The sequence below is a fragment of the Ranitomeya variabilis genome, chromosome 8, assembly GCF_051348905.1.
Source record: "Ranitomeya variabilis isolate aRanVar5 chromosome 8, aRanVar5.hap1, whole genome shotgun sequence".
Taxonomy (NCBI): Eukaryota; Metazoa; Chordata; class Amphibia; order Anura; family Dendrobatidae; genus Ranitomeya; species Ranitomeya variabilis.
Window position 1 is genome coordinate 70,560,350 of NC_135239.1, and position 24,941 is coordinate 70,585,290.

The 24,941-nt window shown below is 46.6% G+C and overlaps 1 protein-coding gene across 1 annotated transcript in view; it reads left to right on the plus strand.

The window, feature by feature from the left end:
* The window catches only part of LOC143788076 (putative ferric-chelate reductase 1), a 70,003-nt gene that overhangs the window by 16,219 nt on the left and 28,843 nt on the right, over window positions 1–24,941 (plus strand). Inside the window, exons 4-5 of the mRNA XM_077277444.1 lie at window positions 32–123; window positions 9,352–9,412. Of these exons, the coding sequence (XP_077133559.1) occupies window positions 32–123; window positions 9,352–9,412 (153 nt within the window). The remainder of the gene's footprint in view (window positions 1–31; window positions 124–9,351; window positions 9,413–24,941) is intronic.

Below are 24,941 nucleotides of genomic sequence, written 5' to 3' on the forward strand. Positions count from 1 at the left end.
GTTTTTGGTATATCTGTTATGTCTTTCCCAGGATTCCACTGTTACCCATAAAGATTCCAGCAGCAAATCCAGCATCTCCGCTCGGTGGGTAGCACCAGCATCGGTCAGCAGAGTGATATTTAAGTGAGTATTCTGTTGTGAATTTGGATTCTGGGCTCCCCCGGTGGCTACTGGTGGAATTGAACTGGTGTCTTCATCTTCTCTGTTCACCTGTTCCCATCAAGATGTGGGAGTCGCTATATAACCTTGCTGCTCTGTTAGTTGCTTGCCGGTCAACAATGTTATCAGAAGCCTCTCTGTGCTTGTTCCTGCTCCTAGACAACTACTAGATAAGTTGGACTCTTGTCCATGTTTGTTTTTGCATTTTTGTTCCAGTTCACAGCTGTAGTTTCGTTACTGTGTCTGGAAAGCTCTTGTGAACAGGAATTGCCACTCTGGTGTTATGAGTTAATGCCAGAGTTTTAAAGTAATTTCTGGATGGCGTTTTGATAGGGTTTTCAGCTGACCATGAAAGTGTCCTTTCTGTCTTCTGCTATGTAGTAAGTGGACCTCAAATTTGCTAAACCTATTTTCATACTACGTTTGTTATTTCATCTTAATTCACCGCCAATACATGTGGGGGGCCTCTGTCTCCTTTCGGGGTATTTCTCTAGAGGTGAGCTAGGACTAATATTTTCCTCTGCTAGCATTATTTAGTCCTCCGGCTGGTGCTGGGCATCTAGAATCAACGTAGGCATGCTACCCGGCCACTGCTAGTTGTGTGTTAGGTTTAGTTCATGGTCAGCTCAGTTCCCATCTTCCAAGAGCTAGTTCCTAGATATGCTGATGCTATGTTCTCTTGCCATTGAGAACATGACAGTTTGACCGGCCCACTAAAGGGTTAAAATCCTTGGCTGAGAAAGGAGAGAAATTAGAAGTCTGCTGAGATTTTTTTTTTTTTTTTTTTTCTCCTTCTAATCTTTGAATGGCTCTGTGTCCACCTGTTTGTAATGGATCTTCAGAGTGTAACTGCAGGTTTGAATAATCTCGCCACGAAGGTACAAAATTTGCAAGACTTTGTTTGTCATGCACCGGTATCTGAGCCGAGAATTCCTTTGCCGGAATTTTTCTCGGGGAATAGATCTGGGTTTCAGAATTTTCGAAATAATTGCAAATTATTTTTGTCCCTGAAATTTCGCTCTGTCGGAGACCCTGCACAGCAGGTCAGGATTGTGATTTCCTTGCTCCGGGGCGACCCTCAAGACTGGGCTTTCTCATTGACACCAGGGGATCCTGCGTTGCTCAATGTGGATGCGTTTTTTCTGGCCTTGGGGTTGCTTTATGACGAACCTCATTTGGAGCTTCAGGCAGAAAAAACTTTGATGTCCCTATCTCAGGGGCAAGATGAAGCGGAAATTTACTGCCAAAGATTCCGTAAATGGTCTGCGCTTACTCAGTGGAATGAGTGCGCCCTGGCGGCGACTTTCAGAGAGGGTCTCTCTGATGCCATTAAGGATGTTATGGTGGGGTTCCCTGTGCCTGCGGGTCTGAATGAGTCCATGACAATGGCTATTCAGATCGATAGGCGTTTGCGGGAGCGCAAACCAGTGCACCATCTGGCGGTGTCCACTGAGAAGTCGCCAGAGAGTATGCAGTGTGATAGAATTCTGTCCCGAAGTGAGCGGCAGAATTTTAGACGGAAAAATGGGTTGTGTTTCTATTGTGGTGATTCTACTCATGTTATATCAGCATGCTCTAAGCGCACTAAAAAGCTTGATAAATCTGTTTCCATTTGCACCTTACCGTCTAAGTTTATTCTATCTGTGACCCTGATTTGCTCTTTGTCATCTTTTACCACGGACGCCTATGTCGACTCTGGCGCCGCTTTGAGTCTTATGGATTGGTCCTTTGCCAAACGCTGTGGGTATGATTTAGAGCCTTTGGAGACTCCTATTCCTCTGAAGGGGATTGACTCCACCCCATTGGCTAATAATAATAAACCACAATATTGGACACAAGTAACTATGCGGATTAATCCGGATCACCAGGAGATTATTCGCTTTCTGGTGCTGTATAATCTACATGATGATTTGGTGCTAGGATTGCCTTGGCTGCAATCTCACAACCCAGTCCTCGACTGGAGAGCTATGTCTGTGTTGAGCTGGGGATGTAAGGGGGCTCATGGGGATGTACCTGTGGTTTCCATTTCATCATCTATTCCCTCTGAAATTCCTGAGTTCCTGTCTGACTATCGTGACGTCTTTGAAGAATCCAAGCTTGTTTCGTTACCTCCGCACCGAGAGTGCGATTGTGCCATAGATTTAATCCCGGGTAGTAAATACCCAAAGGGTCGTTTGTTTAATCTGTCTGTGCCTGAACATGCTGCTATGCGAGAATATATAAAGGAGTCCTTGGAAAAGGGACATATTCGTCCATCGTCATCTCCCTTAGGAGCCGGTTTTTTCTTTGTGTCAAAAAAAGACGGCTCTTTGAGACCATGTATCGATTATCGGCTTTTGAACAAAATCACTGTTAAATATCAATACCCATTGCCGTTGCTGACTGATTTGTTTGCTCGCATAAAGGGGTCCAAGTGGTTCTCTAAGATTGACCTTCGTGGGGCGTATAATTTGGTGCGAATCAGGCAGGGGGACGAGTGGAAGACCGCATTTAATACGCCCGAGGGCCACTTTGAGTATTTAGTGATGCCTTTTGGTCTTTCAAATGCTCCGTCAGTTTTCCAGTCCTTTATGCATGATATTTTTCGCGATTATTTGGATAAATTTATGATTGTGTATCTGGATGATATTCTGATTTTTTCGGATGACTGGGACTCTCATGTCCAGCAAGTCAGGAGGGTTTTCCAGGTTTTGCGGTCTAATTCTTTGTGTGTGAAGGGTTCTAAGTGTGTTTTTGGGGTACAGAGGATTTCCTTTTTGGGATATATTTTTTCTCCCTCTTCCATTGAAATGGATCCTGTCAAGGTTCAAGCTATTTGTGATTGGACGCAGCCCTCTTCTCTTAAGAGTCTTCAGAAATTTTTGGGCTTTGCTAACTTTTATCGTCGATTTATTGCTGGTTTTTCGGATATTGCTAAGCCATTGACCGATTTGACTAAGAAGGGTGCTGATGTTGCTGATTGGTCCCCTGACGCTGTGGAGGCCTTTCGGGAGCTTAAGCGCCGTTTTTCCTCTGCCCCTGTGTTGCGTCAGCCTGATGTTGCGCTACCTTTTCAGGTTGAGGTCGACGCTTCTGAGATCGGAGCTGGGGCAGTGTTGTCGCAGAAAAGTTCTGACTGCTCCGTGATGAGGCCTTGTGCCTTCTTTTCCCGTAAATTTTCGCCCGCTGAGCGGAATTATGATGTTGGGAATCGGGAGCTTTTGGCCATGAAGTGGGCTTTTGAGGAGTGGCGCCATTGGCTTGAGGGGGCCAGACATCAGGTGGTGGTATTGACTGACCACAAAAATTTGATTTATCTTGAGACCGCCAGGCGCCTGAATCCTAGACAGGCGCGCTGGTCATTATTTTTCTCTCGGTTTAATTTTGTGGTGTCATACCTACCGGGTTCTAAGAATGTTAAGGCGGATGCCCTTTCTAGGAGTTTTGAGCCTGACTCGCCTGGTAACTCTGAGCCCACAGGTATCCTTAAGGATGGAGTGGTATTGTCAGCCGTTTCTCCAGACCTGCGGCGGGCCTTGCAGGAGTTTCAGGCGGATAGACCGGATCGTTGCCCACCTGATAAACTGTTTGTTCCTGATGATTGGACCAGTAGAGTCATCTCTGAGGTTCATTCTTCTGCGTTGGCAGGTCATCCTGGCATTTTTGGTACCAGGGATTTGGTGGCAAGGTCCTTCTGGTGGCCTTCCCTGTCACGAGATGTGCGAGGCTTTGTGCAGTCTTGTGACGTTTGTGCTCGGGCCAAGCCTTGTTGTTCTCGGGCTAGTGGATTATTGTTGCCCTTGCCTATTCCTAAGAGGCCTTGGACGCACATCTCGATGGATTTTATTTCAGATCTGCCTGTTTCTCAGAAGATGTCTGTCATCTGGGTGGTGTGTGACCGTTTCTCTAAGATGGTCCATTTGGTTCCTCTGCCCAAGTTGCCTTCTTCTTCCGAGTTGGTTCCTCTGTTTTTTCAAAATGTTGTTCGTTTGCATGGTATTCCTGAGAATATCATTTCTGACAGAGGGACCCAGTTCGTGTCTAGATTTTGGCGGGCATTCTGTGCTAGGATGGGCATAGATTTATCTTTTTCGTCCGCTTTCCATCCTCAGACGAATGGCCAGACCGAGCGGACTAATCAGACCCTGGAGACATATCTGAGGTGTTTTGTGTCTGCTGACCAGGATGATTGGGTTGCTTTTTTGCCATTGGCAGAGTTCGCTCTCAATAATCGGGCCAGCTCTGCCACTTTGGTGTCCCCGTTTTTCTGTAATTCGGGGTTTCATCCTCGATTTTCCTCTGGTCAGGTGGAATCTTCGGATTGTCCTGGAGTGGATGCTGTGGTGGAGAGATTGCATCAGATCTGGGGGCAGGTGGTGGACAATTTGAGGTTGTCCCAGGAGAAGACTCAGCTTTTTGCCAACCGCCACCGTCGTGTTGGTCCTCGGCTTTGTGTTGGGGATTTGGTGTGGTTGTCTTCTCGTTTTGTCCCTATGAGGGTCTCTTCTCCTAAGTTTAAGCCTCGGTTCATCGGCCCGTATAAGATATTGGAGATTCTTAACCCTGTTTCCTTCCGTTTGGACCTCCCTGCATCCTTTTCTATTCATAACGTTTTTCATCGGTCATTATTGCGCAGGTATGAGGTACCGGTTGTGCCTTCCGTTGAGCCTCCTGCTCCGGTGTTGGTTGAGGGTGAGTTGGAGTACGTTGTGGAGAAAATCTTAGACTCTCGTGTTTCCAGACGGAGACTCCAGTATCTGGTCAAGTGGAAGGGATACGGCCAGGAGGATAATTCTTGGGTGAATGCATCTGATGTTCATGCCTCTGATTTGGTTCGTGCCTTTCATAGGGCCCATCCTGATCGCCCTGGTGGTTCTGGTGAGGGTTCGGTGCCCCCTCCTTGAGGGGGGGGTACTGTTGTGAATTTGGATTCTGGGCTCCCCCGGTGGCTACTGGTGGAATTGAACTGGTGTCTTCATCTTCTCTGTTCACCTGTTCCCATCAAGATGTGGGAGTCGCTATATAACCTTGCTGCTCTGTTAGTTGCTTGCCGGTCAACAATGTTATCAGAAGCCTCTCTGTGCTTGTTCCTGCTCCTAGACAACTACTAGATAAGTTGGACTCTTGTCCATGTTTGTTTTTGCATTTTTGTTCCAGTTCACAGCTGTAGTTTCGTTACTGTGTCTGGAAAGCTCTTGTGAACAGGAATTGCCACTCTGGTGTTATGAGTTAATGCCAGAGTTTTAAAGTAATTTCTGGATGGCGTTTTGATAGGGTTTTCAGCTGACCATGAAAGTGTCCTTTCTGTCTTCTGCTATGTAGTAAGTGGACCTCAAATTTGCTAAACCTATTTTCATACTACGTTTGTTATTTCATCTTAATTCACCGCCAATACATGTGGGGGGCCTCTGTCTCCTTTCGGGGTATTTCTCTAGAGGTGAGCTAGGACTAATATTTTCCTCTGCTAGCATTATTTAGTCCTCCGGCTGGTGCTGGGCATCTAGAATCAACGTAGGCATGCTACCCGGCCACTGCTAGTTGTGTGTTAGGTTTAGTTCATGGTCAGCTCAGTTCCCATCTTCCAAGAGCTAGTTCCTAGATATGCTGATGCTATGTTCTCTTGCCATTGAGAACATGACAGTATTCTTTTGGTTGGGGTCAATTGAATGTAAGAAAATGCAGATTGGATTTGGCTGATACATCAAAGGTGTTGTCCACCACTCAGTCAACCCTTTCTCAATTGCTATATTTCCCAGTGTAAATGAAAAACAACATGGACTCGGCACCATTTCAGTGAGGTTAACGCTGGATCTCCTGGGGTTCGTGTGACATTGGCTGCAGGGCTCATATGGCATAACAATCAGCAGCCACTTATGGGCAGCTTCCGTCTCACCTCGTTAGTATGTACAGTAACTGACATCTGGGGGGATCCTGACGGCAAGGTCACATGGACCCTGCAGCCACTGTGCAATACCCAGGAGATCCGGCACCAACATGGCTAGAACAGCACCAGAGGGGAGTGCTGTATGTTTTTTTCATTTTATATGAGGGAATCTAGTCATTGAGAAGGTATTGTCTGAGTAATGGACAACCCTAATAAGATGTGTTGAAGAGCCTTTCTTTGTTTGGCATTAATAGACTTTTTATTTCCGCTTTATATGTCAATTGTAAATGTAATGTTCCATGGTTTGGGATGGAAATCTTTACATAGACTGCACACCTTAAAGGCATCCTGAAAGCTAGCACATGCTGCCTTTGGTTTGAGATGCAAGTATCAGATACCTGCATTGTCATTTCATCCAGGTGTATTTCACTTTGAAACGTTGCTGTATTTCAAAGAAAACATACACTTCCAACTGTCTGGGACCATGCCACCCGGGTGACTAGTTCAAGAGGCAGGTCCATGATGGGCAGGGTAGAAACCTGTCAATCAAGGGGAGAAACCACCGGGGACCGTCCTCTTGAACTAGCCACCTGGGCAGCATTGTCCCAGACGTATTCAAATGTATGGTTTTTTTTTCTGAAATGCTGCAGTGTTTCAGAGAAAACGTAATTAACTGAAATTATAGTGTATGTCTAATACATGTATTAGCTGTAGGATTCAATTTAAAGTCCTGGGTTGGATCAACTAGTGGGTTGCTATGTGTGGGGGCATTGCCAAGCCCGATCACAATAGTTGGAAGCTTTAATGTTAGTTAATTTGTTCTCAGGAGGAGAAGATGCCATTACCGGCATAGATCAGAAGGGCCTGGTGTGGATGTAGGTGACTACATTGTATGCATTACAGTGCTGATAGGAAGGCAGGTAAAAAGGAGTGGTTTGGCACTAATGACCATACCACAACTACCCATAAGTATTCAAATGGTTCACATTTAATTTCTGGGGAACCTATGATTGGCCTATTTTAATGGTCATCTTAGACCTGTTCTTCATGAGACTTTTGATAGGTCGAAGGGGGTTGTCCATTGTCGCAATGTCGGTGGGCTGGAGGCTGGGAAAAATATGAGAAAGAGGGTTACCTACAGTATTTTTGGGATTCCATAGGCAAGATGCTGACAAGCCTGCCTTATTGGTGCCTTAAAGAGTGGGCTGTGAGTTAGGATCATAGAATGTCAGAGTTGGAAGGGACCTCCAGGGTCATCATCTCCAACCCCCTACTCAATGCAGGATTCACTAAACCATGTCAAGATTTAGTTCTTACAACCTACATAGAGAAAAAATGTTGGAAGATGTCTACAGCTATGGGGGGTGCTGTTCTAAGAGGTGCCAGCTTTGATATATCTGTGTGATACATCAGCCACAAGGGGAGCTAAGACAGGTTGGTTTAAAAAAGGTTTTAGCCCTGGGCAGACTATACAGTCGCTGGGCCTAGGATGAGTTCCGTAAAACGTGGGCTTGGACAAACTGGTGATCCGGAAATCATGGATGATTTCATCCTGTTGTGTAGTGGACCAGAGTGCGCAATTGGTTCAAGGGAGGCTCTCAGTAAAAAGTGACCTTTCTACAAAAGAGTAAGTGAATAAGTACCTGTGCCATGCAAGCTATGTTTTAGACAATCATTTACCTGGTATTGGTTTTCCTGGCAGCTGGTCAGTGGTGGTGAGAACACTCATGGTGGCACCATGGGGCTAACAGCTACTGAGTTACAGATAGTTGTGTTGCTTTCCTTGTTGGATGATGTGTGAAGGCAGCAGCCGATTGGAGGCCTCTGACTGGCTCTAGCAGTCACATGAGGCCCCTTCCAGATGTTGATGCCCTGAAATCAGCAATGTTTGACTGTTGTCCAGCAGGCGATACAGTAGCCAGTGAGATGCAGCAGTGCCAGTCCGTAGGTGAGTATAGGATATTTTTTTATTAAAACAGCCTGTGCCCATTGAAAATATATTTTAAAGTAGGGGAAAACCCCTTTAAAATAATGTTTCGATAACCATAAAGCATGTAATTTACATGTGTGTGTTACTTGTATCTTACTGTATACACACACACACAGTTTACATTCCCTAAGAAATTTAGAGATTTATACTCCTGTGCTTGTAAGACAGCAACCTTGGAGCCCTTTGTATATGTCCACATACCTATTGTTATCACATTATTGATTATTTTAAGACATATATTAACCATGTTACACTATTATGTGAGATAACCAGATTACTATATGACATTCCAAACAAATTAACTTTTCCATTTTTTTTTGCAAGTCATACAACGTTAATTACGGTACTGGTTTCCCTACTCAACAGATAAAGAACATTAGCATCAATAACCTCCTTGACATTGATAACAATACAGTTATATCTTCCATTCTATGGAAATCGACTCCACTTCTTAGTAAATATACCATGTTGTAAAGTGGCCTTGTAGAATTGATAAATGAGTCGAGTTTTCAGGCACAGCAATAGATATTTTTATAAAGTGTACTTGACACCTACAAAAAAAAATTACCTGTAGATGTAGCGGTAATCTTCTGGTAAATGGCATTTAAGTAATGACTGGTAGATTTAAAGGAGCAGCAGCTACAAGGAGAAAATTAGCTTTATTCTCCCTGCAGCCACTCTCTTTCAGTCATCAGGGAGGTGTTAGTCACCGCTCATTACACAGTGAGTGTGCTGTAATTAGTCCCCAGCCTGCACTGCAGCATGTGTGCAGCTTGTATATGTAGAGGAGACTGTCAGTTAGGCTATGTGCACACGTTCAGGATTTCTTGCAGAAATTTCCTGAGCAAAACCAGACATTTTCTGCAAGAAATCAGCATGCGGTTTTTTTGTGTTTTTTTGCAGATTTTTTGCGTTTTTTCCGGAGATTTCCCAAGCAATGATATAGTGGGAAATCCACAAAAAATCCGCAAAATTAATGAACATGCTGCGTTTTTTACCGCAATGCGTTTTTTTTTGCGGAAAAAAAAGCATCATGTGCACAAAAATTGCGGAATGCATTCTAAATTATGGGATGCATAATGTATGCGTTTTTATAGCGAAAAAACGCGAAAAAACGCAAAAAATCCGCAACGTGTGCACACAGCCTTAATGTGCTGGGGGAATGATTACAGCTCATCGAAAAAAAACACAGCAAAGGCGCTAGGTGTGAACATGCCTTAACAGTACATAGATGTCATTATTTTCATTCTGTAACTAACTCTCTCTTTGAAACCCATGCAGGATACGTGTGCACATGTTACATCTTTTTCCAATAACTTATATATTTTTATTTATTTAGAGCAACAATTCTCCAATCTAAGCCTATATACTGGGTGGGAATTGAAAGTCCTGAGCTCACTGTAAGTGATTATATAGCAGAATTAATGGCAAACTCTATCAAGCCTGTGTTTCTTGTCTCTTTCCACTTGAAAGCATACAGTATTTGTCACCTGACTCTACTAGTGGAGATGTTTCTTAAAGGGTCAATTTCCATTTATCCGGGTTGTCCACTGCTTCTTGAATGGAACTGGGAACTGGAATGAAATCCCACCAAGAACAACATCTGCAAGGAGTTTATATGTTTTCCCTATGTTTGCGTGGGTTTCCTCCGGGTTCTCCGGTTTCCTCCCTCATTCCAAAAACATACTGATAAGGAATTTAGATTGTGAGCCCCATCGAGGACCATGATGATAATGTGTGCAAACTATAAAGCGCTGCGGAATATGTTAGCGCTATATAAAAATAATGATTATTATTATTATTATTATTAACTGGACCCCTTTGAAAATAAAAACTGCTTATGCTCTCCTCTGGCACCGTTCCAGCAATGTTGGCCCTGCACCTACCGGCACTCATGTGACATTGGCTGCAACTTCTACATGACATTATAGTCATTGGACACTAAGGGTATGTGCACACGCTGCAGAAAACGCTGCGTATCTGCAGCGTTTCCGCAGCAGTTTCCCATGAGTTTACAGTTCAATGTAAACCTATGGGAAACAAAAAACGCTGTGCACATGCTGCGGAAAAAAACGCGCGGAAACGCAGATGTTTACATTTCGCAGCATGTCACTTCTTTCTGTGGATTCCAAAGCGGTTTTACAGCTGCTCCTATGGAAAACCGCAGTTGTAAAACCGCAGTGAAAACTGCAGAAAAACCGTGGTAAATCCACGGTAAATCTGCAGCAAAAACGCAGCGTTTTTGCCCTGCAGATTTATTGGACCAGAATACGTGTGCACATAGCCTAATGGGTTTCAGAGATCAAACCTCTAAACTTTGTCCAACAAAAGTGTGAGTGAATCAGCGCTCACGTGACATAACAATGTCAAGGGAGTTCCGGATAACGCGGGGCAGACATTGCTGCAATGGTGCCAGTGCTAGAGGTGAGTGTAAGCTGATTTTATTTTCAGTGGGGCCTTGTTTAATTTTAGGAGGTGTTGTCCAGATAGTGGACAACCCCTTTAAACTTTAGTCTAAATCAAAACATGACATAAGGGCTAGAAATGATATGGATTTAAACATTTTGCTAACAAATTATATGCAGCTAATAGTCTTCTACAAATATTCTATTTTTCCTTATAAAATTTCCATTATCAAGAGACCCTCTACAGTTTTCGAGGACCACTTAGTAATAGAAATTTTCAGCAGGATTAGATAAGTCAACAAAGTTTATTAGTATTTTATAATATGAAATTAACTAAAAACTTCAGGCCCATGTGCTAGTACCGATCTTGGCATGAAGGGCTGAAGGATCATTTTGGTCCCATCAAGCTCCAAGGCCCAAGTGAATTTGCCTTTTTAATTGTATTACTATATTATATTACCAATGTGGTCATGTTTTGTTTTTTAACTATTCACTGTTTCTCTATACTATTAGGCCACCTTTGTCCTAATTTTACTGTAAACACTTAATAATAATAATCTTTATTTATATAGCGCCAATATATTCCGCAGCGCTTTACAGTTTAACAGTTTCAAACACAACAGTCATAGGTAACAACGTTAACAATACAATAATTAAACAACCTATAAAGAGGGCACTCCAAGTACATGCTCCGCCATCAAAATATATAATAAACCAAAGAAAGAATGGACACCAAAGCTAAAAGTAACAATTTAGTGAAAACCATTAAAACAGTAAACAAACTGTACAAATGAAATAAGTAATGAGACAAAATAATAAGAAAAAATACAAAAGAGAGGCAACACTAGTGCCGCATACAAATACAACCTGCTAAATAACAGAGTAGAAAAGCAGGAAGGAGATGTGCCACAACAAGGTATCCAATAAATAATGCTATAAAATATTCATGGTGACACATATCCAACAAGTAATCCAACAGCAATAAGGTATTCTCTCACAGGTGGAGAGCAGGTACAGGGGACAAGGAGTGTGCATGTAAGTAGCAGACAGATAAAGATAAAGTGCCTCATGCGTACTCCAATGTGGCAAAAGAACCCTATGTATCTATATTAGTCTTAACACATGTGTGCGAATATACCGGAAAAAATCCCATAAACGTATGTGGCAGAAGAACCCTATATATCTATATTAGTCTTCACACATGTGTGCAGGTATATCGAAAACAATCCCATAAACGTATATGAGTAGGGCCATATTATACTTACAAAGAGTAGAAAAGTTGTAGGCACACGCAAAGTCCCACCCTGTAGCAGTATGCGGGAAGAGGAGCCCCGACGCGCGTTTCGCAAATATTGCTTCCTCGGGGGGCGCTGTTTTAATGGTTTTCAATAAATTGTTACTTTTAGCTTTGGTGTCCATTCTTTCTTTGGTATACAATAATTAAAGCAACATAAGACGACCCTGCTCCTGAGAGCTTACAATCTGCAATGAGGTGGGGGAGATACAAAGTACAGGTGTGTATTTACAATGATGTATTTACAATGCTGGTCCAGCCATCTTCAGGGGGTGGGGGATAGGTGGAGATTGTGAATGGGCTACACACACACACACAAACATAAAATTACTTTGATTAGGGAACGTGATAGGCCGCTCTGAACAAATGTGTTTTGAGGGAGTGCCTAAAACTATCCAAATTGTGAATGGTCCTAATATCTTGGGGTAGAGCATTCCAGAGGATTGGTGCAGCACGGGAGAAGTCTTGGAGTCGGGAGTGGGAGCTACGGATTAGTGCAGAGGTTAGTCGCAAGTCGGTTGCAGAGCGCAGAGGTCGGTTAGGCCGATAGACAGAAATAAGGGAGGAGATGTAAGGGGGAGCTGCACTGTGAAGAGCTTTGTGGGTGAGAACAGGGCCGGCGTTTGGCACAGGCAGACCAGGCAGACGCCTGGGGCCCCCACCTACAAGGGGGCCCCCTGCATCTGCAACCCCTGTATGAAGTGCCCAGAGGGTTTTCAGTAGTGAATAATGCTGTGCATTGCTCTGTAGTCCCAGAACGTGTCTCCCAAACCCCCCTTGAGACCCCCTCAGTGCTGTGATTTACTCATGTGGTCCCGGAGCTCTGTGCTGATTGCTGTAGGATCAGGTTTCACAGTCACATACAGCAGGGATCAGCATGGGCTCTGAGCAGTCACTGAATCACTGCTTGTAATCTGACAGGACGACCTCCTGTCACTATTGTCTGGATGACACAAGGCAGGAATATTGTCTGCTGAATCAGGGTATTTATTATAAAGAAATAAATGAATTCCCACGTGAAATAATAAGGGTAAACCATACACATATATAGTACAGATGTGCATAGGAATCAGCGTTTTTGGTTCATTTTTTTTTGCAGCCAAAGCCTGCTCTCTTGGCAGTAAAAACACTGCTTTCAAAGCACCCATTTTTTAGGGTATGTGCAAAGGATCCGGAAATGGCAGCCCCTTGGATGCAGTGGACATGTGCTGCATCCAAAGTGCTGCCATCTTTTGAACACAGGTGATTCCGTGTGTGTTCATTGATCTGTGCGGAATCCCTGCGTCTTATACATTGCAGGGGTGAGATTTCTCTTGTGGAGACTCGCGTCTACGCCATATAAATTGACATGCTGCAGCCTGGACAGACGCACCCCATGTCCGTCTCTGCAGGTGAGGTGCGGGTGTCAGTGCACGCATAGTAGAGATGGAATTTCTTGGAATCCAGTGGCGTAACTACAAAGTTATGGGCCCCGGTGCGAACTTCCAAATGGGCCCCCCCCCGCCATAAAATTCAATGTAACCCCCATAGAATACAATGCAGCCCCCCTCATAGTATAATGCAACCCCTCCATACAGGGGCAGTGAGAAAGACACGAGCAAATGGTGACGAGGGGGCAGGGGAGAGGGCACAAGGGGGCAAGGAAGACAGGCACAAGGGGACACATGGGGGCTAGGAGGCAGGGGAGAAGGTTACAAGGGGACTAGTGGGCAAGGGAGACTGACACAAGGGGACAATGGGGACTGACAGAAGGGGCACACGGGGACAAGTGGGCAAGGGAGACTGACACAAAGGGCACACGGGGACTAGTGGACAAGGGAGACTGGCACACGGGGACACAGGGACTAGTGGGCAAGAGAGACTGACACACGGGGAATAGTGGGCAAGGGAGACTGATACAAGGGGACACACGGGGACAAGGGACAAGCACAAGGAGACAAGGGAGACAGGCACAAGGGGACACACAGGGACTAGTGGGCAAGAGACTGACACGGGGAAAAGGGATACAAGCACAAGGGGACACACAGGACTCAAGTGGGAAAAGGAGACTGACACAGGGACTAGTGGGCAAAGGAGACTGACACAAGCACAAGGGGACAAAGGAGACTGACACAAGCACAAGGGGACATAGGAGACAGGCACATGGGGACACAAGCATAAGGGAGACAGGCTCAAGGGGACACACGGCCCCCTGACCTGCCAGAGCCGCTTGCAGCTGCGAGCGTGGTAGTTACGCCGCTGCCTCACACACACACATACTACAGATATCACACACACACCACAGATATCACACACACACATCATACTACAGATATCACACACACACACACATCAGTTATCACACACACACTACAGATATCACACACACTACAGATATCACACACACACACACACACTACAGATATCACACACACACACACACACAGACATACTACAGATATCACACACACTACAGATATCAAACACACACACATCATACTACAGATATCACACACACATACTACAGTTATCACACACACTACAGATATCACACACACACACACACACACATACTACTGATATCACACACACACACACACACACACACACACACACACACACACACACACACACACACACACCAGAGATACCAGCTCATATACACAACTCACAATCTCCTCTCTGGTACAGGGGTGGCTGATGTAAACCGGCTGCAGCTTCTCAGCTTCTCCTGACTAAAGCGGCTCTGTCCCGCACCTCCCCCCTGCTCTCGCCTTCTGTCCCGGGGTTATTTTGGCTTTCTCTTAAATGCGATCTCATTCAGACGTACATGATGTATGAGGGGGGAAAAATACAGACTGAGAAGCTGTCTCATCGTGATGACTGGAGCTGCTTCCTGTCTCTCACGTGCCCCGGCTGCCCCCTTCCCCTAGATACGCCTCGGACTGTTGCCGTGCAGGAGGAATCTCCTGCACTGCAACATGGTGTTGGGTGCCAGCACAGCCCGCACAGTGGTCTATCCAGCACAGCCCGCACAGTGGTCTATCCAGCACAGCCCGCACAGTGGTCTATCCAGCACAGCCCGCACAGTGGTCTATCCAGCACAGCCCGCACAGTGGTCTATCCAACACAGCCCGCACAGTGGTCTATCCAGCACAGCCCGCACAGTGGTCTATCCAGCACAGCCCGCACAGTGGTCTATCCAGCACAGCCCGCACAGTGGTCTATCCAGCACAGCCCGCACAGTGGTCTATCCAGCACAGCCCGCACAGTGGTCTATCCAGCACAGCCCGCACAGTGGTCTATCCAGCACAGCCCGCACAGTGGTCTATCCAGCACAGCCCGCACAGTGGTCTATCCAGCACAGCCCGCACAGTGGTCTATCCAGCACAGCCCGCACAGTGGTATATCCAGCACAGTGGTATATCCAGCACAGCCCGCATCTCTCCCCCCCCTCCCCCGAGAATGCCCCCACAGTCCAGTAAAAAAAAACCTTTCCTCTTGCCAGCGTTGCTTCCTGCTCCAGTCTCAGGCTCGGCTGCAGTCTGCCCGGGACACAGCAGGTGCGCGATGATATGACGTCATCGCGCACCCGCAGTGTCAGAGGCAGAGCGGGGAATGATGGGAGAGGGAGCGTTTGTAGACGCTCTCTTCTCCGTCATTGCATTCAACTTTACCGGCGTCATAGACGCCGGTATAGTTGAATGCGACGGCAGGGGGGGTGAGTCAGCGGCGGCGGGGGGAGGCGGATCGAGCGGCCCATGACTGGCACCGGCTCTTCTGGCATTTGCCAGAAGTGCCCGATGGCCAGTCCGGTCCTGCTCTGACCTGCTGGCCCCGGGCCCCTGACCTGCCGGGCCCGGTCGCAATGGCGACCGCTGCAACCGCGGTAGTTACGCCCCTGTCCATACTGTACAATGGCCACACATAGTGCTCCATACTGTACAATGGCCACACATAGTGCTCTATACTGTACAATGGCCACACATAGTGCTCCATACTGTACAATGGCCACACATAGTGCTCCATACTGTACAATGGCCACACATAGTGCTCCATACTGTACAATGGCCACACATAGTGCTCTATACTGTACAATGGCCACACATGATGCTCCATACTGTACAATGGCCACACATGATATTGCCTACAGTATAATGGCCACACATAGTTACTCCTACACACGCGGCTGAGCTCCGTACACATTGCACATGCGGCTCCCCTCCGTACACCTCGTACACACCCGGCTCCGCTCCGTACACCTTGCACACACGGCTCTGCTCCGTATACCTCGTACACACATGGCTCCGCTCCGTACACACACGGCTCCGCTCCGTACACCTCATACACACCCGGCTCCACTCTGTACACCTCGTACACACCCGGCTCCGCTCCGTACACCTCGTACACACAGGCATTGCTCCATATACCTCATACACACCCGGCTCCGCTCCGTACACCTCATACACACACGGCTCCGCTCCATATACCTCATACACACCCGGCTCCGCTCCGTACACCTCATACACACACGGCTCCGCTCCATATACCTCATACACACCCGGCTCCGCTCCGTACACCTCATACACACACGGCTCCGCTCCATATACCTCATACACACACGGTTCCGCTCCGTACACCTCGTACACACACGGCTCCGCTCCGTACACCTCATACACAAGCGGCTCTGGTCCGTACACCTCGTACACACCCAGCTCCGCTCCGTACACCTCGTACACACCCGGCTCCGCTCCGTACACCTCGTACACACCCGGCTCCGCTCCGTACACCTCATACACACCCGGCTCCGCTCCGTACACCTCGTACACACCCGGCTCCGCTCCGTACACCTCGTACACACCCGGCTCCGCTCCGTACACCTCGTACACACTCGGCTCCGCTCCGTACACCTCGTACACACCCGACTCCGCTCCGTACACCTCGTACACACCCGGCTCCGCTCCGTACACCTCGTACACACCCAGCTCCGCCTTGTACACCTCATACACACCCGGCTCCTCTCCGTACACCTCGTACACACACGGCTCTGCCTTGTACACCTCATACACACACGGCTCCGCTCCGTACACCTCATACACACCCGGCTCCGCTCCGTACACCTCGTACACACACGGCTCTGCCTTGTACACCTCATACACACACGGCTCCGCTCCGTACACCTCATACACACACGGCTCCGCTCCGTACACCTCATACACACATGGCTCCGCTCCGTACACCTCATACACACACTGCTCTGCTACATCCACACAAACCCCTCCTGACCTCACACAAAAGCTTACCCTCCTCCGGCACGATGACAACCAGCACTGCACTACTGTCCTGCACTACACGGAAGCCCTTGATCATGTGACTCCGACTCCTCCCCTCCTGTGACCTCATCACAGGTCCTGTGCGCACAGAGCAGCTGCAGCCATAGTTGTGGTGTGCGGCTCTCTGCGGTGGAGGGGCTCTGCTGCGGGACAAGTGCAGTCCCACCCGTGATCGCGCATGCATGAGAGAGTGCACGCGCACCAGGGCCTGTAAAGAAGATTTATTTAAAGGGCCGGCGGCCCATTTTGTAGCTCAGAGTTCTTAGGGGCCCCTAAGCACTGCGGGCCCCGTCGCAATTGCGACCCCTGCGACCGCGGTAGTTACGCCCCTGTTGGAATCCCCTCCACTATACTGTAACATCAGGCTGCTGCGGGTTGGACGCTGCACAAGTACACAGCAGCCGACCCGCAGTGTTTACTGATTGTGGGCACACACCCTTAGAGCTTTTGCTGTTTGTTTTTTACAGTATGCATTTTGTCTACAGTACATGTTTAATAAAGTTAGTTTTATTCACCAAAAACGCAGTGAAAAACAACGTTGCAACATTTGCAGCATTTTTTAAACTTTTTCATTGCTTTCTACGGGTGAAAAAAATTGCTGAAAGCGACACGCTGCAGATTTAAAAAAGGCTGCAGTTGTGAAATTCAGTCAGGGGAAAATAAAAGGGTGCACCGGAGATTTCTGAAAATCTCAGTTTTTGCTTGTGCTGTAAAATGCTGTAAACTTCTTATTTGCAGAAGAAAAAGCTGCAAAAATTCTGCATAAGAACATGGCGAAAAGCTGCTTTTCAAAGTGCCAGCAAAACATATGAGATTTCCGAAATCTCCTGCATGCGCTTGTTTTTTTCTGACTGGATTTCAGAACTGTAGCGCTTTTTAAATCTGTAGCGTGTCACTTCTTTCAGTGTGTTTTCGCCCGTAGAAAGCAATGAAAGAATAAAAAAGCTGCATATATTCCACTGGCATTTTTCACTGCAATTTTTTAAGTGGTTTTGGAGAATTAAACTATTAGGTCTCGTTCACATGTTCAGTATTTCACATCAGTATTTGTAATGCAGAAACAGCCGTGGAACAATGAGGCTATGTGCACACGTTGCAGAATCTGCTGCAGATATTTCCACGCAGATTCCTAAAAATCTGCAGGTAAAACGCAGAATTACCGGGTTTTTTGTGCGGATTTCACTTGTGTTTTTACACCTGCGGATTCCTATTATGGAGCAGGTGTAAAACGCTGCGGAATCTGCACAAAGAATTTACATGCTGCAGAAAATACAACGCAGCGTTTCTGCGTGGTATTTTCCGCAGCATGTGTACGGCGGATTTTGTTTTCCATACGTTTACATGGTACTGTACAACGCATGGAAAACTGCTGCAGATCCAGAGCAAAATCCGCAGCGTGTGCACTTACCCTGAGAAACACGTCACCACTTCTGTATTTATCACCCTCCTGGTTTTGGCTTAAGGTACCTTCACACGAAACGACTTTGTAACGATATCGATAGCGATCCGTGACGTTGCAGCGTCCTCGCTAGCGATATCATTTCGTTTGACACGCAGCAGCGATCAGGATCCTGCTGTGATGTCGCTGGTCGCTGAATAAAGTCCAGAACTTTATTTGGTCGTCCGATCGCCGTGTATCGTTGTGTTTGACAGCAAAAGCAACGATACCAGCGATGTTTTACACTGGTAACCAGGGTAAACATCGGGTTACCAAGCGCAGGGCCGCGCTTAGTAACCCGATGTTTACCCTGGTTACCAGCGTAAAAGTAAAAAAAACAAACAGTACATACTCACCTGCGCGTCCCCCAGCGTCTGCTTCCTGACACTTACTGAGCGCCGGCCCTAAAGTGAAAGTGAAAGCACAGCGGTGACGTCACCGCTGTGCTGTTAGGGCCAGAGCTCAGTCAGTGTCAGGAAGCGGACGCCGGGGGACGCGCAGGTGAGCATGTACTGTTTGTTTTTTTTACTTTTACGCTGGTAACCAGGGTAAACATCGGGTTACTAAGCGCGGCCCTGCGCTTAGCAACCCGATGTTTACCCTGGTTACCCGGGGACCTCGGTATCGTTGGTCGCTGGAGAGCGGTCTGTGTGACAGCTCTCCAGCGATCAAACAGCGACGCTGCAGCGATCGGCATCGTTGTCGCTATCGCTGCAGCGTCGCTTCGTGTGAAGGTACCTTTACACATACTGATGTGAATTACTGACCAAATACTGATTGTATGAATGTGGCCTTAAACATACTGTAGACAAAGCAAACATCCTCACTCCAAAAAAAGGCTGAAAAAAGTGTGAAGAACACCACAAAACAAGCTGAAAAACAGGTGTTTTGAACGCAACATTTTTACTGCTAATAGAAAAGGTTTTGGCTACTGAAAAAAATGCTGCATGTGAACATAGTCTTACTCTGAAACGCTATGTCTATCTGTGGTGTTACATAGGACTGCATGTGATACATACTAAATTATCTGTACTCAGAGAGTTATCACTGCTATCTCTGGTGTTACATAGGACTGCAGGTGACATCTAATACATTATCTGTACTCAGAGAGTTATCACTGTATTATCTGTGGTGTTAAAAAAAAAATTAAGAGGGGGTTGGGGGCAACTCTTTGTCTTGGGGCTTGGGCCCCCAATCTTTTCTGACCCTAGCAACGCCCCTGCATACAGCTAATAGTGGCAGACCTGTTGGCCGATATAAGGCCCCTAAAAATGGGGGCCACAGTGTGAGCACTGGCTCCGGGCCCCTCCACCAACTGTATCCGCATCCTGCTCATGTAGTGTAACCTAAATGTTTGTGTGATTTTACAATGTTATCATTTGGGGCCCCACTTTAAATATTTGCCTAGGGCCCCACTTTGTCTAAAACCGGCCCTGGGTGAGAACAAGTACTTTGAATTGGATTCTATAATGAATGGGCAGCCAGTGTAATGACTGGCGAACAGCGGAGGCGTCCGAGTAACGATTAGCTAGATAGACAACCTTGGCTGCTGCATTAAGGATAGACTGGAGAGTGGAAAGTCGAGTAAGGGGGAGGCCAATTAATAGAGTGTTGCAGTAGTCCAGGCGGGAGTGGATCAGGGCGACAGTGAGGGTTTTTGTTGTTTCCATAGTGAGAAAAGGGTGGATTCTAGAGATGTTCTTTAGGTGTAAGAGATTGTATATGGGATGTGAAGGAGAGATCGGAGTCAAATGTAACACCCAGACAGCGTGCCTGCTGCCGGGGTGTTATGGTGCCACCTGCAGAGAGGGAAACGTCAGGTTTAGGGAGGTTAGTAGATGGTGGGAGCAGAAGAAGTTTAGTTTTGGAGAGGTTGAGTTTCAGATAGAGAGCAGACATGATGTCGGAGACTGCGGACAGACAGTCACTGGTGTTCTGTAGTACAGCGGGAGTAAGGACAGGGGATGATGTGTATAGTTGTGTGTCATCGGCATAAAGATGGTACTGAAAGCCAAATCTGCTGATGATCTGTCCAATTAGGGCCATGTAGAGAGAGAAGAGAAGGGGGCCAAGGACTGAAACCTGAGGTACCCTGACAGTGAGAGGAAGAGGAGACAAAGTGGAGCCAGAGAACAGAACACTGAAGGAGCGGTCAGAAAGATAGGAGGAGAACCAGGAGAGAGCAGTGTCCTTAACCCCTTCCCGACCTTTGACGCAGCGTATGCGTCATGAAAACCTGTGCCAATCTGACCTGTGACGCAGCATATGTGTTATGGTCGGATCACGTCCCTGCAGGTCGGGTGAAAGGGTTAACTCCAATTTCACCCAACATGCAGGGACAGGGGGAGTGGTACTACAGCCCAGGGGGGGTGGCTTCGCCCCCCTGTGGCTACGATCACTCTGATTGGATGTTGAAAATGAAACAGCCAATCATAGCAATCTGTAATATTTCACCTATGAAAATTGGTGAAATATTACAATCCAGCCATGGCCGATGCTGCAATAGCATCGGCCATGGCTGGAGACCCCGATCTGGCCCCCCCACGACTGACGGCGGCGATCTGCAGCCACTGTCAGTGTTCCGTATCCCTCCGTCCTGTCCTAAGCCCCTTCCTCTCCCCTCTGCCCCTCCCCTTTGCCCCCCCGCTGTCCGATCGCACCCCCCCATACTTACCTACTCCCGGTGTCCCTCCCAGTGTCCTCGGTCTTCTCGCATGGGCGCCGCCATCTTGGAAAATGGCGGGCGCATACACAGTGCGCCCACCGAATCTGCCGGCCGGCAGATTCGTTCCCTGTACATTTTGGTCGATGTGATAGAACCTATCACAGCGATCAAAATAAAAAAAAATAGTAAATAAACCCCCCCTTTATCACCCCCATAGGTAGGAACAATAATAAAATGCAGAAAATATATTTTTGTTTTTCCATTAGGGTTAGGGTTAGGGTTGCACTTAGGGTTAGGGTTGCACTTAGGGTTGCACTTAGGGTTAGGGTTGCACTTAGGGATAGGGTTGCACTTAGGGATAGGGTTGCACTTAGGGATAGGGTTGCACTTAAGGTTGCACTTAGGGCTAGGGTTGCACTTAGGGCTAGGGTTGCACTTAGGGCTAGGGTTGCACTTAGGGTTGCACTTAGGGTTAGGGTTGCACTTAGGGTTGCACTTAGGGTTAGGGTTGCACTTAGGGTTAGGGTTGCACTTAGGGCTAGGGTTGCACTTAGGGCTAGGGTTAGAATTAGGGTTAGAATTAGGGTTAGGGTTGCAATTAGGGTTAGGGTTACAATTAGGGTTAGGGTTAGAATTAGGGCTAGGGTTGGAATTAGGGTTAGAATTAGGCTATGTGCACACGGTGCGGATTTGGCTGCGGATCCGCAGCGGATTGGTCGCTGCGGATTCGTAGCAGTTTTCCATCACGTTTACAGTACCACGTAAACCTATGGAAAACCAAATCCGCTGTGCCCATGGTGCGGAAAATACAGCGCGGAAACGCTGCATTGTATTTTCCGCAGCATGTCAATTCTTTGTGCGGATTCCACAGCGTTTTACACCTGCTCCATAATAGGAATCTGCAGGTGAAATCCACACAAAAAACACTGGAAATCCGTGGTAAATCTGCAGGTAAAGCGCAGTGCGTTTTACCTGCAGATTTTTCAAAAACGGTGCGGAAAAATCCGCACACAAATCCGCAACGTGGACACATAGCCTTAGGGTTAGGGTTGAAATTAGAGTTAGGGTTGGAATTAGGGTTAAGACTAGGGTCAGGGGTGTGTTGGGGTTAGGGTTGTGGTTAGGGTTGGGATTAGGGTTAGGTGTGTGTTGGGGTTAGTGTTGGAGTTAGAATTGAGGGGTTTCCACTGTTTAGGCACATCAGGGGGTCTCCAAACGCGACATGGCGTCACCATTGATTCCAGCCAATCTTGCGTTGAAAAAGTCAAATGGTGCTCTCTCCCTTCCGAGCCCCGACGTGTGCCCAAACAGTGGTTTACCCCCACATATGGGGTACCAGCGTACTCAGGAGAAACTGGACAACAACTTTTGGGGTCCAATTTCTCTTGTAACCCTTGGGAAAATAAAAAATTGCGGGCTAAAAAATTATTTTTGAGGAAAGAAAAATGATTTTTTATTTTCACGGCTCTGCGTTATAAACTTCTGTGAAGCACTTGGGGGTTCAAAGTGCTCACCACACATCTAGATAAGTTCCTTTGGGGGTCTAGTTTCCAAAATGGGGTCACTTGTGGGGGGTTTCTACTGTTTAGGCACAGGATGGGCTCTGCAAACGCAACGTGACGCCCGCAGAGCATTCCATCAAAGTCTGCATTTCAAAACGTCACTACTTCATTTCCGAGCCCCGGCATGTGCCCAAACAGTGGTTTACCCCCACATATGGGGTATCAGCATACTCAGGAATAACTGGACAACAACTCTTGGGGTCAAATTTCTCCTGTTACCCTTGGGAAAATAAAAAAATTCTGGGCTAAAAAATTATTTTTGAGGAAAGAAAACTTATTTATTATTTTCAAGGCTCTGCGTTATAAACTTCTGTGAAGCACTTGGGGGTTCAAAGTGCTTAACACACATCTAGATAAGTTCCTTTGGGGGTCTAGTTTCCAAAATGGGGTCACTTGTAGGGAGTTTCTACTGTTTAGGCACATCAGGGGCTCTGCAAATGCAATGTGACGCCCGCAGAGCATTCCATCAAAGTCTGCTTTTCAAAACGTCACTACTTCCCTTCTGAACCCCGACGTGTGCCCAAACAGTGGTTTACCCCCACATTTGGGGTATCAGCGTACTCAGGAGAAACTGGACAACAACTTTTGGTGTCAAATTTCTCCTTTTACCCTTGGGAAAATAAAAAATTGTGGGCTAAAAAATCATTTTTGAGAAAAGAAAAATTATTTTTTATTTTCATGGCTCTGCGTTATAAACTTCTGTGAAGCACTTGGGGGATCAAAGTGCTCACCACACATCTAGATTAGTTCATTGGGAGGTCTAGTTTCCAAAATGGGGTCACTTGTGGGGGAGCTCTAATGTTTAGGCACACAGGGGCTCTCCAAATGCGACATGGTGTCCGCTAACGATTGGAGCTAATTTTCCATTCAAAAAGTCAAATGGCGTGCCTTCTCTTCCGAGCCTTGCCGTGCGCCCAAACAGTGGTTTACCCCCACATATGAGGTATTGGCGTACTCAGAACAAATTGGACAACAACTGTCGTTGTCCAGTTTCTCCTTTTACCCTTGGGAAAATAAAAAAATTGTTGCTAAAAGATCATTTTTGTGACTAAAAAGTTAAATGTTCATTTTTTTCCTTCCATGTTGCTTCTGCTGCTGTGAAACACCTGAAGGGTTAATAAACTTCTTGAATGTGGTTTTGTGCACCTTGAGGGGTGCAGTTTTTAGAATGGTGTCACTTTGTATTTTCAGCCATATAGAACACTCAAACTGACTTCAGATGTGAGGTGGTCCGTAAAAAAAAAATGGTTTTGTAAATTTTGTTGTAAAAATGAGAAATCACTGGTCAAATTTTAACCCTTATAACTTCCTAGCAAAAAAAAATTTTGTTTCCAAAATTGTGCTGATGTAAAGTAGACATGTGGGAAATGTTATTTATTAACTATTTTGTGTCACATAACTCTCTGGTTTAACAGAATAAAATTTCAAAATGTGAAAATTGCGAAATTTTCAAAATTTTCGCCAAATTTATCGACCTAAATTTACCACTAACATAAAGCCCAAAATGTCACGAAAAAACAATCTCAGAATCGCTAGGATCCGTTGAAGCGTTCCTTCGTTGCAAAAAATGGCCAGGTCATTAAGGTCAAAATAGGCTGGGTCATGAAGGGGTTAATGCCTAGTGACTGGATGCTAGAGAGTAGGAGAGGGTGGTCAACAGTGTCGAAAGCTGCAGAAAGATAGAGAAGAATGAGCAGAGGGTGGTCACCGTTACATTTTGCTGTCAGAAGGTCGTTGTTCGCTTTGATGAGTGCAGTTTCTGTCTAGTGTAGGGGGGGAAGCCGGACTGTGAAGGGTCTAGGAGGGAGTGAGTGGAGAGGTAACGGGTAAGGCGGGAGTAGACTAGGTGCTCCAAGAGTTTAGAGATAAAGGGGAGGTTGGAGACCGGTCTGTAGTTATTTGTGCAGGATGGGTCGAGGGTGGGTTTCTTTAGTAACGGAGTAATGATAGTGTTTGAAGGAGGATGGGAAAATACCCGAGGAGAATGAGAGATTAAAGATTGTAGTTAGATGAGTAGTGATGACTGGAGAGAGAGACTGGAGGAGATGAGAGGGAATGGGGTCGGTAGTGCATGCAGTCGGATGAGAAGAAGAGAGGAGCCTGGAGACTTCTTCTTATGTGATGTGATCAAATGTGGAGACTGAGCCAGGGGAGATGCAGGGAGGGATGGGAGTCACTGAACTTGGTGATTGGGAGCGGATTTCCTGACGGATATTGTCTATTTTCTCTATAAAGTGGGAGGCCATGTCATCA